Source organism: Suillus clintonianus, assembly GCF_016758775.1.
Source record: "Suillus clintonianus strain FC179 chromosome Unknown DEU56scaffold_13, whole genome shotgun sequence".
NCBI lineage: Eukaryota > Fungi > Basidiomycota > Agaricomycetes > Boletales > Suillaceae > Suillus > Suillus clintonianus.
Genome location: NW_024539237.1, coordinates 596,002 through 610,309, shown reverse-complemented (window position 1 = coordinate 610,309; position 14,308 = coordinate 596,002). Strand labels below are relative to the sequence as shown.

The 14,308-nt window shown below is 48.3% G+C and overlaps 4 protein-coding genes across 4 annotated transcripts; 3 read left to right on the top strand and 1 right to left on the bottom strand.

The window, feature by feature from the left end:
• The first annotated feature begins 3,200 nt into the window (after positions 1–3,200).
• On the top strand, positions 3,201–3,911 carry DEU56DRAFT_111502 (uncharacterized protein). Its single transcript, XM_041344603.1, has 3 exons — positions 3,201–3,392; positions 3,450–3,667; positions 3,717–3,911. Exons 1-2 carry the CDS (start codon positions 3,250–3,252, stop codon positions 3,631–3,633), a joined length of 327 nt encoding a protein of 108 aa, XP_041212103.1. The 5' UTR covers positions 3,201–3,249; the 3' UTR covers positions 3,634–3,667; positions 3,717–3,911.
• A 4,322-nt stretch (positions 3,912–8,233) lies between these two features.
• On the top strand, positions 8,234–8,602 carry DEU56DRAFT_753356 (uncharacterized protein; the record flags this gene model as incomplete). The annotated part of the gene is made up of 1 exon (XM_041349710.1): positions 8,234–8,602. The coding sequence occupies one exon, from the start codon at positions 8,234–8,236 to the stop codon at positions 8,600–8,602; it is 369 nt and encodes a 122-aa protein (XP_041212102.1).
• Positions 8,603–8,875: 273 nt separating this feature from the next.
• DEU56DRAFT_753355 (uncharacterized protein) lies at positions 8,876–10,532 on the top strand (the record flags this gene model as incomplete). The annotated part of the gene is made up of 6 exons (XM_041349709.1): positions 8,876–9,122; positions 9,184–9,254; positions 9,314–9,399; positions 9,450–10,062; positions 10,113–10,350; positions 10,381–10,532. The coding sequence occupies 6 exons, from the start codon at positions 8,876–8,878 to the stop codon at positions 10,530–10,532; spliced, it is 1,407 nt and encodes a 468-aa protein (XP_041212101.1).
• Positions 10,533–13,273: 2,741 nt separating this feature from the next.
• Positions 13,274–14,278, bottom strand: DEU56DRAFT_784279 (uncharacterized protein). The gene is made up of 5 exons (XM_041352205.1): positions 14,187–14,278; positions 14,070–14,133; positions 13,895–14,019; positions 13,708–13,838; positions 13,274–13,650 (listed from the first exon to the last, which is right to left on the bottom strand). Exons 1-5 carry the CDS (start codon positions 14,219–14,221, stop codon positions 13,535–13,537), a joined length of 471 nt encoding a protein of 156 aa, XP_041212100.1. The 5' UTR covers positions 14,222–14,278; the 3' UTR covers positions 13,274–13,534.
• Positions 14,279–14,308: the final 30 nt, after the last annotated feature.

Genomic DNA, 14,308 nt, shown 5'->3' with positions numbered 1-14,308 from the left:
CTTCATCATGATATGATTGATTGAAAGTATGCAGAGTCGCTGAGATGATGCATAATCTGATGGAGATCTCCCTTGCCTTGAGCATTCCGGCTTCCCTCCGTGTTATCCCGGGCAAGTACAATATCATCATCCATTCCATAAACTCCTCAAGGCCTTGAGACGTGCCTCTTTTTTTTTCCGCCCTAGCTTTTGAACGCCTCCAAGATTTTATATATTAGGCTATGGACGTATAGCTTCAGGTATCTAGTCTATAGTACATATGTGTGTAGTGCTTCGGCACTTTGTGACAAAATACTACCACAGGCTCATCCCATCACTTGCTACACGATCCCAAGTATCACGAGGGCTCTTGGCAGTCACAATAATACAAGGATCGTCAAGACCATGCTCCAGCAGCCATTTCTCCACAGTGCTAACTTCCTCTGTCACACGCAAAACCAATACCTCCAGGATAACACAATTTGCAAGGATCATTTGGAGTGAGGCTGGCGCTGTCTGCTTCGTGAAAACTCGGGAGGAAATATGTGTGAGCTGGGTCAGGCAAGGTATGCCGATTGGAGAGCCCCCAAAGCACCCAGCCTTCCAACAATTCAAGATGAGTAACGTGGCTGAATATAGGGATGGATGGCAGAAACGGCCTAATGGCTGTCCCGCGGAAGACAGTCGATAGTTGAATGGACAGCCATGACAATGGCAACCCATTCAATGCCTCCAATAGAAAATCCGGCATAGCATGGTTATCCCCCTCTGGAAGAATCCAGAGGGCAAGGCTGCAAACACCACTACAAAGGTGCATGACCTCTGCCGCTGTTGCAAGCTGCACTGTACCGCACAGGCAGAGTGATTTGACATTTTTAGAAGCAAGTGCCAGTCGAGAACGAAGTGAGTCAACGAAGTGACATGCGCGTGTCTCGTTCGTAAGGATGATGGTGTGATATATCAATCCTTCAGTCCTATCCGCATCCTGTAAGTAGCGACTTCAGAACATTCCGGGACTTGTACTCACCAGTTTTGAACTCGCTGGGCAACCAGTAAACATGAGCGCACATCATTTGCAGGGTGCATGCATGCAGCAAGTCGGAAGACTTTTCGTTCAATCTCGTATGGCAGACACAGCATATCAATGTCAGGTCAATGTTCGAATATTCAACCGCTTGGACTCGGAAATACTGGTTAGTTTCATGTGTAATCCTGACGCCCACCTTGACAATTCACAGCTTCCGACTCGGAGTCGATTCAATGCGGATCTTGTATCAATGACACATTCCCGATTGGAAATTCCACTACGTCCTACCTAATTGCACTAGTGCAGGGCCAACCCCGCAATGCGTGCAAGCCTAACCACACCTGAGCGCTGAGCACTGAGCCGTCAAAATCATCATATCAGCCTTATAAAGGCGACGTTCCACTAAATGATATCATTGTGGTGCTGTGCAAGCCGCTGTTAGTTTTTGACCATCACCGGCAAACCTAGTACTACTCACATACTCATTCATTGCGATGCCTTACTATGATCCAGACCAAAGCTCTGAACACAGCTCACGAGGCTCAGGTTACAATGACGTGCATCAGAAATCCTGGGAGTTGAGGACAACATCGTGGAGGATGGCGCTTTCCAGCCAATGGTCAAGGAGCACCAGCAGACTCCCAAGGAAATTACGTCTACACCCGTGAAACCACTGGAAGGTCCTGGTGTTCAAGGGGCTTTAGATTCTGCAAAGTCGCGCTCACCATCATCAAAGGTGCACCCAGCATTGCATCACTGGCAGGAGACGACTCGGAAAATCATGCTAGTAACCAGGTGCGTATGCCGGTACTCATTTCATAAATTATGAACTGACAACAAAGATGGCTCGAAAACCATGTTTCCTAGCATCCTGTCAATATCCCCACATCAATTTGAAGCGTAGCACTGTCAGGCAACGAGTCAAACTCTGATGTGAAATCCGATGCAGTGAGTCTTCTCTTACTCCGTTGATATAAAATCATCTGCTCACACTTGTGCTCAGAGCCGCACGCTATCGCTGACAATATAGCGAACTCCCTGCACGTGCAACCACCCACCAAGAAGCGGCGGGTCACTTTGTCTGAGCAGTAAAACTATATCAAGGCTGCGGATAAAGTGGATAGAAGTCATAGAGAATCGAAAAGAAATCGTCGCGGTGGCTCTCGGGAAACAGACTGCCTGTTCCTGGCACGGCTAGTATGCGTTCTTGAAGCCGTATCTCGGTGATTTAATGGATGCACCTGGTGGTCAACACTGCACAATCATATTGGATTGTATTATATTGTTTATATCTCCACGTCCTCATCGGAAATGATGGTAATCCATGCACCATGCAACCCCTTGTCTTCATGGCATACTCGTTTGATGACGTTCATTGACGACGGGAACACATTGATGAGACGCGGTAGATATATCACACCGTGACAATGACCTAGCGCAAGACTAGCGTATTGTGGAATTTGCCGACTGAGTTTGAAAAATGTGTAAATCAAAAATTCGAACTTTGGTTTTTGTTCCTCAGGTAGTACCATAGGGATTATCAGTCATGCTCATTCCAAAGACCGATACGAGCACCATGCGCGGCTCCCCATCAGCGGGACACTTTCAGCTGCTTAGGCACTGATCCGCGAACATCAGCCGTTAACTTGTGTCTTTTAGGTCCCTGAGCAGGGCGCCCTGGGAATCCTCATTTTTTCTTTGCTGTGGGTGAGGCTGCCCTGCTATGGCTGGAGGTCTCCATGCGAGCTTCGATGACCCCGCAGCAATGATTTGAATACTTTCTGAATTTCACGCCAGAGTAAGTATCTCTACTCTCCCTCCTTGTTCTACAGCCGCTAACACCTCTTCGCACAGTGTTTTTTCAACGCTGTGGGCTAGCCATGCTGACTGGGTGAGGTGCGGACTAGAACATATTGTTGAGTGCGTCCTTTCTGTTCTTTTTAAATGTGAACTCACTTGAACATTCAGCGCCGCCGCCCAAGACCCCGTCCTCTTCCACTCCAGCATAGGCTACTACATGGATTACAGCCAACCCAGCACCATCACATGCCCAGACAGCACCATCGCATGCCCAGACAGCACCATCGCATCTATGTGGGTGGACCAGATGAGCGCGTCCGAAGATCCCAAGTCATTAGGACACGATATAAACGACAACATGTTGTCGTCTCACCCCTTGGCACTGTCTCGCATCCCCCTCGTTCGATCATGCCGATCTTTCCCCTCAGCAAGTTGCGAAACTCATGTCAAATCTTCTTTCCGAGTCCGTTGCTGAGACCCCCATCTTGGACCCCACGCAGCATCGGGTGCTTATTGCTGCTGTGCAGGCAAAGTATGGGCCCGAAATCGTCGCTCTTATCGTGCAGCGCATTTTCCCAACGTTGAGGTAAGGGCAGCGCGTTTACCACTTCCGTCCCATAATAATCCGAACCCTTTTGCGCAGCTTGCCTCCTGGGACTTCCCTGGTTCAGACGCTGATTCCGTTGGGTCCTGACATTACAAGCGATCCAGACACTGTCTGCGCTCTGCTCCAGCGCTTTGGCATTTCGGATGCTAATCCTCCTGGAGACGCTCAATTGGTGGAGATCGTGGGCTCGATTGGCCGCGGAGGGTACAACTCTATGTGACGTTGGAGCTTTGGTGAGGGTGTCGAGCAGCTACGTAAGTGTCGATTTGATCGAGATTTGCACATACTCACGTGTATGATTAGCACATTACTTTGAATTGGGCGAATGTTACAGGACCTGCCATTCCCGAATATGTCACCAACATTGACTCCTGCCGATGAATGGGTTTGATCCTACTCGTATGCAGGGTGAAACCCAGGTCATGCCGATTGGGCCTACACCGGCAGCTGAGCCTCAACGTGCTGTTGGGGCACATTGAATCAATTCTCTCGAGCTTGCAATGCAGCTTGTTGACCGTGCTGTCCGGGAGGTTAGTGACTGTACATTGATTTTCGCTCCATTAGTCTGAGGTGTCCCGCAGATCATTGTTCCAGTTGTTGAGAGGTCTGTGACGATCGCTCTCATCTCGCTACAAGGTGCGGCTGTGGGGTTTCAAATGCTGCAAAGGTTAAACTAATGCTGGTCTGCCCACAGTTCCTTCATGAACTGCCTTGCGGGTTTGATCTGGAACAGTTATCTTTGAAGGCGATGAGCTAGTGCATCGTTCTTTCCACTATGTGACCTCAAGTATTTCAAATATATCCAATTTCACGCCTTCACTACGAAAGTGGAGCTATTACATAGAGTGGCAGTGTTTCCCAGTACCTACTTCTTGATTCTCAACCGCTTCACCACTGACTATAGTCGACTGTTGGGAAATGATTGACTCGAAATGAACAACATTAGATATATCCTCTGCATCGTTCTGTGTCTGGCTTTGTGTCTTTTTACAATGGACCACCACCGCTGGGGATGTGGGACACCCTGTCTACGCCAGTTCTCTGACTACACGGGGCTTGGTCGACACCGTACGACTTGCAACCATTACAAGCATCGCGTGGATCTACAAGCCCAGAATTTCAAACGCCGAGCTCGTGAAGACCCCCAGCACGTTAAGGCGTTTAAGAAGATGAAGCCCTCTATAGCGGATGAAGACCAGGTATGTGATACTTATCTTACCGTCCACAGGTGATAGACTGATTGGTATCCAAGACCTCAGTGCCTTCATCCTCGACAATCAACCATACTCCCCAGATACTGGATCAATCCCATGGTATCGCTCCCTCCCCATCCGTCAACGATTCAATCGGCTGCAATCCAACTAGTTCTCCTCCCCCAGACCCTTCCAACACTCCGGACTGTGATCATGGTTCACGCCCAAGGCGCATGCAGCGACTCCCATTGCGATATAGGGATGAACTTCCGGAAGCACCACTACCTGTTGCTCAGGATCCACCAACCTCGCGTCCTACCCGCATAATCCTTCATGTTTTCGACTACATCAGCACATGTTTCAATAAATTTGGTATTGCTCGCCAATATCGTCATCGCCCTTCGTATGATCCAGATGCAATTGTATCGGCTGATGACCTCTCTGACCTACGTCCTGCCGAATCCCATGTTAGTGACTGTGGCATACAGGATGGCGAGGTGTCCTCGGGTGACCCTTCACATCCACCACCCTGGCCTTGGAAAAACATGTCAGTCTGGAGGCTGATGTCGTGGTTGGTGACAGGAAGCGATCGGAAGTCGATGGCAGAGGCCAAACGTCTGGTCAATGACGTGATGCAAGCAGAGGACTTCAACGTTGATGATTTCGAGCACTTCGACCCCAACGCTCAGATGAAGAATCTTGATACATCTGAAGATAGCGCCGACACCACGGACATTCTGCAGCGAGACGGCTGGAAGCAGTCAGATGTAGAGATTATGGTGCCATCAAAGGAGAAAAATCCTAGAGGGAATGGGCGTGTATTCTCAGTTTCTGGGCTCTTCTACCGGCCACTCATTGCAGTTATCCAAGCTGCATTCTCGGAGAAGTCTTCGAAATGGTTCCATCTAACGCCTTTCAGGCGTATTTGGAAATCACCAGTCACAGGGCAAGAGCAACGACTTTACGATGAGCTTTACACCTCAGACGCATGGCTTCAGGCTCACGATGAGTTACAGAAACAAAGAAGGGACAATAATTGCAAACTGGAGAAAGTTATTGCAGGTCTTATGTTCTGGTCCGACGCCCCCACCTAACTCAGTTTGGGAGTGCATCAGCATGGCCGATATATCTGTTTTTTGGGAATCTATCAAAATATGTTCGTTCGGATCCTAACTCTGGTGCTTGCCACCCAATAGCTTTTATTCCCACTGTAAGCTTTCTAGACGTCTGTCAACCGGAGATGTGTCATTGATTCGCACCCTGTGTAGCTACCGGACTCAATTACAAGCTTTTTATCCACCTTTTTACAGAGGAAGAACTACAGCGATATACTTACACATTGCAAACGGGAGCTGTTCCATGCGGTGTGGTGCATCCTCCTGGATGATGAGTTTGTCGATGCTTACGAGAACGGCATTGTGATTAAGTGCTATGATGGGGTGTATCGACGTGTCTTCCCTAGTGTCTTCCCTAGGTATTCACGTATTCAGCAGACTATCCAGAGAAGCACGTCTACTCTCGTCCTCATCTCTTTTTTGACACTGACTGGGTGTTGATGCTCGTAGAGTCCTCCTAGCCACCATACGTGATAAAGGGAATCGGCCATGCCCTCGCTGTCTGACTCCAAGTCAATGTTCAACCGCATTGGATTTTGCATGACGTCTCGCAAAGAATGAACCAGCTACGGACAATGTTACCGAGAAAGTGGCCAAAGCCCGCAATGCAATATATATGCACGGTGCTCCATCAAGGGAGCCCTTAGTTGAGAGTATCCTGAAAGATCTTCATTGGTGCCTACCGTGTAAGTGTGATGCTTGGCTCTCACACGTGGACTGACATTTCTCCAGAATAGCTTCGTAGATCGCCTCTCATCATTTGGTTTTAACATTTTCCCCGCCCTTGTGGTCGATTTGCTCCATGAATTCGAACTCGGAATATTGAAAGCAGTAATGACACATTTGATGCGGCTACTCTTCGCACTTGACCCACGGAAGATTGTCATCCTCAATGAAAGGTATGGCGTTCTTTTGGCTCTGATTGATTCTTATTTTTGATGCCTTCGCACACCAGATTTCGGTTAATACCTTCCTTTGGGAAAGGTTCCATTCGTCGGTTCCCCGAGAATGTATCATCGATGAAACAGCGAACGGCTCGACATTTTGAAGATATGCTGCAGGTAAGTCTCTACTATCTCATGCGCAACTCACATGCATTCTGACCAACTTATTCATTCCAGTGTGCAATACCGGCTTTTGAGGGGCTTTTCCCCGGAGAGCATGACCATGTCATCAGGGTCCTTCTGTTTCGCATGGCGGAATGGCATGCCCTTGCAAAGATGCGCCTTCATTCTGATGATACCCTGAACTTGCTTGGCCAGTCGCTTCGAAGACTGGGAGCTCAGCTTCGAAGGTTCAGCAAGTTTACTTGTTCAGCCTTTCGCACTATGGAACTTCCGAGTGAGGTGTCTGCACGTCACAGGAGACAACATAACGGGTTTGAATCTCAGTCCAGACCAAATACGGCTGACCGAACAGGACCTCGACCAAAGTCGTTCAACCTGTTTACGTACAAGTTACATTCCCTCGGTGACTATGTGCAATCGATACGAACATTTGGCACTACTGATTCATATAGTACTCAACTGGTCAGTGTATTTTTCAAATGTGCATACCCGTAAAGCATGTCTCATTTTGGATGCAGGGAGAAGTTGCACATCGCCTCATCAAGAAGTTCTACCGGATGACCAACAAACAGGATGTTCCGAAGCAAATGGCAAAACATGAAAGGCGGCACACACATATCAGACGGCAGCAGCAGGATCTCGAAATAGACTCCGAGGAACCTGTCGAGACATTGCCAGAACTTCACCACCACCTATCGGATTCATGGGTCAATGTTATCAACCTCGCAACATTTCTACATGACCATTCATCTGATCCGGCAGTCAAAGTCAGAGTTTGTCCTTCGTGCACCTCATTTGACAGATACTGATACTGATACTATATACTATACTAGGACTTCGTTCCGAAACTCAAAAATCATCTTCTAACTCGCTTGCTGGGTCTCGAATATGATGGTGACGAGCATCAGTTTTCTGATCCCGAGAGAAATGAGCTGCGTTTCATTGATAACCTCTCTCGAGTCCAGCAACCACGTCGTTTTCAGGTCAATTATACTACCTATGATGTCCGGCGTGACCAAGACTCCATGCGACCCGGATTTAATTGCACTGTCATGACACTATCAAGGGAAGAGGACGAGAACGCACACCCTTTCTGGTACGCGCAGGTACTACGTGCCTTTCGGATACAGGTGTTGCATACTGGATCGCAAGCTCGAAACCGTTCATCTCAAAGTGTCGAAGTTCTTTGGGTTCGATGGCTCGGGGTCGATCCTACTTATCATTGGGGCCTTAAAGAAGCACGCCTACCCAAGGTTGGATTTGTCCCTGAGACTGATGATAATGCCTTTGGCTTCCTCGACCCATCACTCGTTATCCGCGGCTGCCATCTTATTCCAGCGTTTTCAGAGGGGCATTCAAATACTCTTCTCAGACGGGGTCCTTCTCTCGCAAGGTTTCAGCATGAAACTGATGACTGGGAGTGCTTTTATGTAAACATGTGAGGAATGGCCCTCATCGCACTACAGCCTACACTCACTTTGCTCCATAGTTTTGCAGATCGAGATACTTTTGCACGATTTGCTGGGATTGGTGTCGGACACGAGGTCCAGTACACATCTTCGGCAATCAGGCAACATTCCAGCAAGTATCGGGATGACTCTTTCAGCTGCGGAGATGAATCATCAGACGAGGAAGACACTGTCGAGGATGGAGATGCCAAGGAAGGTGATGTTCAGGAAGGCGATGTTCAGGAAGATGATGGCGAAAGTGATGGCGGCGAGGACAGTAACAGTACTGATGATGAGCCTGAAGAGTCAGACTCGGACGGGGAGGAGGATGGCAGTGATGACGACGACAACCTATACAGATTTTAATGCATAGACTGCTGCTTACAAACTGCTTGGTAAAACTGGTGTCAATGAACTCCTTGACGTCACTCAGTATGTTCCTGGCCACTTGTGTTAACACCCTCTATAGTACTCTACTAGTACTAGTATACTACCTGTAATAAAACTTATCCCTTATAGCGGAAATTGCCGGTTGTGACAGCTGTTGTTTGTTGACAGCCGCGATCATGGATAAGGCTCGGAACTCTGCCGTGTATATATAAGTGGAGTTGACTATGGTGCCACATCAAGCACGCTAGCATGCCTCTCTCACCACGCCGAGCACAGAGCAATAATTTTGGGGGCAGAAAAAATGCAACACCCTACAAAGGGAGTTCTCTTGGAACTAGCTGCCCTCAGCTCCTCAAAAGGACTTCAATATCTCCGGCGGCCCGTTTGACTGCAATCCCATCTTCAAGTCCTATATCCTTGAACCACAAATTTCATGGTTTTCAAGTAACAACACCCCCAGCAAAAGTGCCCAAAGTTGAGATTTCCAAAAAGGATGGTAAGTTTTTCCCTTTAAACATTCACACCTGCCAGTGGGTTGAGCTAAATGTTTGTGATAGTTTTACATGGGCAGATTATCGGTTTTCTCAGAGGAGAAGGACAACCTGAGGACACCAACGCTGATTTCAAGGTATGAGGCCTTGAGGCTCAGACTCCCACGATAATTCCGCATACTTACTTGTCCCATAGATCTTCTCTGACGTGTCAATCGATGATTACGAGTTCATCATCGAGGCCATCGCCGAAGATGATAATAATCAATTCAATCGATACAAGTAAGTCCGTGTGCGATAATCCGATAACCATTAACAACTCTTTCCCGCAGACTATCACATTCCCCGTCATCCAACCAACTGGTCGCAACACTGCCTACTCCACTTCACGAGAACCTTCTCAAGCCGTTGCGCGACACTATCGATGCTGTTCTCGCATCGATGGGTATCGATGAGGCGCTCGGCAACTTTATAATCCAGATGAACACGACGCTCAGAGGGGAGGGAGAGGGGGGGTCTACAGAGAAGGCCCTTGGTACCCCTGATGCGTTGGTAGAGTTCCACGATGGAGACGGAGGCCGTCTACAGCTTTGGGGGACCGAGATTTCGTTTTCGCAGGCTCGGGATGCCGCCATCGCCAAACTCCAACGCTCCGTCATATTCAACAAATTCATGCGGGCTGTCACACTCTTCGATGTCCTAGAAGATCAGCGCTACTCATCACCCTCAGAATCATCACACGCGTTCCAAACACTGTCGGAGACGGACAGGGTTGTACCGTACCGCAAATGGCTTCAAAAGGACGACTTACCAGTCTTTGGCCCAGTCACCGGCTTTACCCACAATTGGGTGTCGTCGCTCACCGTTGTTGTTACTACTTGGGTCCGTCCTGATGACGGACCGTTTGATCTCTATGATCAGGATCCGCGATATTATGCAACTGCTGTGAGTTCCCCTCCCCCCTCATGTGTAGTACTATCTAATTACAATGACAGCAATTGTGTCCTGACACGGACCTCGTGGGCCTCGACAACGTACAGCAATTGTTCCATCGTACATTCGCGAGCATCAGGGACACCACCATCAGCCACCTCGAAGACCTCATGGCAGAAGAGGAGGGATCCAGCGCCGAGTCCGACATCTCAGATGAGTCTGGCGATGAGGGCACATCCCACATGGCAGAGGCATCCGCCATTTCGGCGTCTCCTACCCCTGACCCCTTCCAGCTCGTTCGTACGTGGGTGCCTCCAATGTCGCCTATAGACTGGAAGAAAGTCATGGTCCAATTGCGGAACGCCGCACGACAGACGGGCTATACGCGTTACTCCACCTGGCACGAGAAGCTGATCAAACGCAAAGCTGAAGAGGCAGAAATATCTTCCAGATCCTCCAAGAGGACTAGACGTTCACGGTGATGTCATGGTAAGTTTAGATTATTCATAATCGGTCATTCACTAACGCGCGCTCAAGTTCTAGGATCGTGTATTCTACTGTACACTCGAATAGGCTTCCCATCATCAAGTTCTCTGTACGACTCGCCCACTACTACTTGTACTAGTACTGTTGTTTGTTTTGCACCTCATGTTTTTTACTACGTACTGCAGCCATTTTTTACTGTACCATTAGTACTACAATACACATGCATGTAGCTCGTTCAGTAATGTCTAGATCGGATCCGTATCAAAGCTTGCATTGATGCTTACGCCGGAAAAGTTTTGGTAAATAAGCGATAGCGCCAGCTAAAGTGGCAAAGCCCGCCTTTTCTCACGACATGCAGTGAAATCTCGATGCTTAGAGCGTGGATCTAACTGTAGACACTCACCATATGCATACGGAAAATGTCTGAGCAAAAAACCAGTACCCCACCCCTCCACCTCCACCTCCACCTCCACCTCCACGAGATCACGAGCCAATCTCATTAAGATTCTCTAACCGAGTCACTACTACCGAGCGATGGTACCGCACGCCCGATCGACGTATTCTCTTTACCAGATCCACGGCATATCACTTGAAGTTGACGGAAGTTTGATGACTCGCACTTGACCATATTTTGGTGTACGGGTGTTTCTATATGCGTCTTCTTGCACTTTTTATCTCTGCTATCTGGGCATTCATTGGTAGTTTCATGAGAGATAGAGACCAAGAACCGTCAGTGTGTTTTCTCGTTATTTTGACTACGCAAGCTCATCAATGTACTCAGTCTTTGACTGTTCTCACTTGTACCCCTCGTTCTCTCCGTCATCACTGCCAAACGCTTAGTGAATTTACCCCGAGAAATCTGTTCAACTTCCTCTATCCTTGACCTTACCACACAGCTTCTCATTACAAATCCTTTCCTTCTCACTCTCTCCCATGATGCTTCTCGCCATGCTAGACGCATCTATACCATCCATTACCCTGATCTTCCGACTCCTTTTGATCGGTGATGTCTTTGAACCCAATGGGACACTAGAAGGGTATTTTTGAGGGTGGGCGAACTGGGCGATCGTTGGTGCGGTCGGTGTGTGGCTTTGGAGCTGGTGTGTCGCGAAGGGTATGCTATGTACGATTTGTGCAGGTGTTGGCGCTTGAAAGTTTGCCGAGTAAGCGTTTTTTCTTCCTTGGTTTTTGTCTCGTTTACTCATGAGTCATGTCCTAGTCCCGATATTCCAATTCCACTGCCAGGCGATACTCACATCATTCATACCGCTCTCATGTGGGTGGCATGCCCATTCCTTGGATTGATTGCCCCCAACAAATAGGACTCCTTACCCCCTGTGCTGGATTCCACTATACCTCCCGCTCGCTCTGCGTCCATGGTGTCAGCCTATAATCATTGGTTCAGGCATGGCAGTCTCATCTTGTATACACTGGGTTGAACGGAGACCCCTTCTTTGCGAGCGCAAGGAGAACCCGGGCCCTCACTGCCGCTGTCAAGACTGCCAGTGCAGGTCGTTACCGCGAGAAATTGAGGACTGACCATATGTATAATTTTATGTTTTGCGATATCTAAGACAACCGATACAGGAAGATGAGCAACAAACGAAGCCATGGTGGTAGATTGAAAGAACGAGGGGCGCACAGTCGCAGGTAATGCTAGGGGCCCGAAAATAAAAGATCCTAAAACAACCAAAAGAGTGAGGTCTCGACTGATCGATCAGCACTGCCTCTGTCTATTCCAAGTAAAAACGCTGCCACGACAAAATCTGAAGAATCTACACCCAAAAGTTTCCCAACCGATGTGATAAGACCCACTACTCAAGGTAGCGGGAATATTGATCTTCCCACTAAGAAATGTGACGAAACCCCCAGCTTTTCTCATTGGTGGAATTAGCGATCCACCCTTGTCAGACTATCCAATGCTATCTCAACAGCCAGAACAATGCTTCAGGTTTGCAGTTTGAATTTACTTGAAGATAGACTTGGTAGCACTTGGTAATGACAACAAAATTTGGCGCCTGTGTTACAAGGGTATTTCTTAGAGTATAATACTTCACCCGAGAACGACAGATTTTCTCATTAGTGTAATTAGTGTTCCACCCATATCAGACTATCCAATACTATCTCGACAATAGGCATGATGATTCAGCTTTGTAGCTTAAATAAGGCCATATCACGATATCAGGTTTTCAGTGGTGTCGTGTTTGTAGGACCAGGCTTGGAAAATACTGTACGCGATATCTTCATCATTCCATAGTGCATAAACAGACAAGTTGAAACACGTCATGCTGGATCCTGCTCAACATTCAACTTGAAGGTTTGCTGCTCATTTAGTGCCCATTCAGTACTCAGCAAGTACTCGCTGCTCCGAGCCCAGGGTATGCCCCGACTCCCTAAACTTTGATAAGTGCCAACGGTGGTGGCCAAGCTTGGAAGTCACATTCAAAAACACAGACTGCGACTTTTCTAATGCCATAGCTAGTTTGTGCATGATTGATCTGCAAAACCATTAAACCGTTACTCGCACACCTCCGAGTCCTCGTGGCAAGCAACATCCAACACAAGGTTTAAAGTTTACGTTTCAACCGTGTGTTGGCCAACGTACCAATTCAGCAACACGCAGATCCACCGCAGATCGGCTGGCAGCTAACGGCGTCAACTGAGCTCGATCTCTATTTGTCTCTTAGGTTCCTCCCGGACCACAGCATGCGCGCTTTCTCACAACAAGCAATCGAAGATGTGCCTAGCATCGTCACAAAACTAGGTAGCCGTGTGTTCTATCACTTATACCGTCTGGATTTTCAGTCTCCCGGCCGCAGGTGATTCCTTGGAATCAATAAATTAAATAAGTCAAGGAGGAATACATAAACAGCTTGCAGTTGGTCGTGTGAGCACATTACCTTGCGCAGAGGGCGGAGCAGTCGAACCTTGTGGGTAGAATCCAGGTGTCCAGTCACACTATGTAGAATCTCGGAGAAGCCAGGGCCAGTGGTCAAATTCACTCCTTCTGGGCCGCCGGAAAAGCTGTCGGAGTGCCATTGGGCTGGGGAATAGCTGGATTGGAATCGAGCTTGCCCGAATCACATGAAAATACTAAGGTTGGCGTCGATTGGCCTAGTATCCCAGTCAAGAACTGGAAGAAACCATAAATGCATGCGTATAAATGCTCACCCGGTGTAGTATAGCTCTTTTCACCCTTGCCTGCTGACAGGGTGCGTTCCAGTGATGCACGTATGCCAGCGATGAATGATGAATCAGATAGCAAAGGAGCGTCAGCCACCGCTCGCTCAACAATGGGATAGCTGAGAAAAGTAGGCCCGGCCATCAGCGCTGGCCAAGCGGCAATGAGCGGACGAACCGGTCTATTTCCCCTAACAGTTCACGCTGGATAGCATCGTTGGGCATAGAAATCAGTTTTGGGTCAGAAGATAGCCGCCGTCGTGCTATGTCATCAACACGAGATTTAAAGGCCTCAGTGCGGTCCTGTCGCCCGGTTAAACGGCCGTGCCACGTATGTATTGATGATAACTCACACTGCGTTGGAAATGTGACAAGAGATCACGTCGCAGGCGGTCAAATTCGCCAGATTTTTTGAACCTGTGATGCTAGCTCTTGAGTATATAACACTAGTGGCATATAAAGTGACTGACTCGTCTATTAATTGGGTTGGATTGGTGATGGTCATAATGCAAAGGGTGCATGGCGCTGAAGAGCCTGAGAGATAACGAGATGACGACGGTCAAGGTGAGAAGGAAATGAAGACCCCGATTTG

What these genes read in the sequence shown, in the direction of transcription:
- DEU56DRAFT_111502 (XM_041344603.1), top strand. Translation starts at nt 3,250, where the DNA reads ATGTCAAATCTTCTTTCCGAGTCCGTTGCTGAGACCCCCATCTTGGAC. An exon ending in CGCATTTTCCCAACGTTGAG is followed by an intron (nt 3,393 to 3,449) that starts GTAAGGGCAGCG and finishes CCTTTTGCGCAG; the next exon opens with CTTGCCTCCTGGGACTTCCC.
- DEU56DRAFT_784279 (XM_041352205.1), bottom strand. Translation starts at nt 14,221, where the DNA reads ATGACCATCACCAATCCAACCCAATTAATAGACGA. An exon ending in TGTCACATTTCCAACGCAGT is followed by an intron (nt 14,020 to 14,069) that starts GTGAGTTATCAT and finishes ACCGGGCGACAG; the next exon opens with GACCGCACTGAGGCCTTTAA. An exon ending in CTGTTAGGGGAAATAGACCG is followed by an intron (nt 13,839 to 13,894) that starts GTTCGTCCGCTC and finishes TACTTTTCTCAG; the next exon opens with CTATCCCATTGTTGAGCGAG.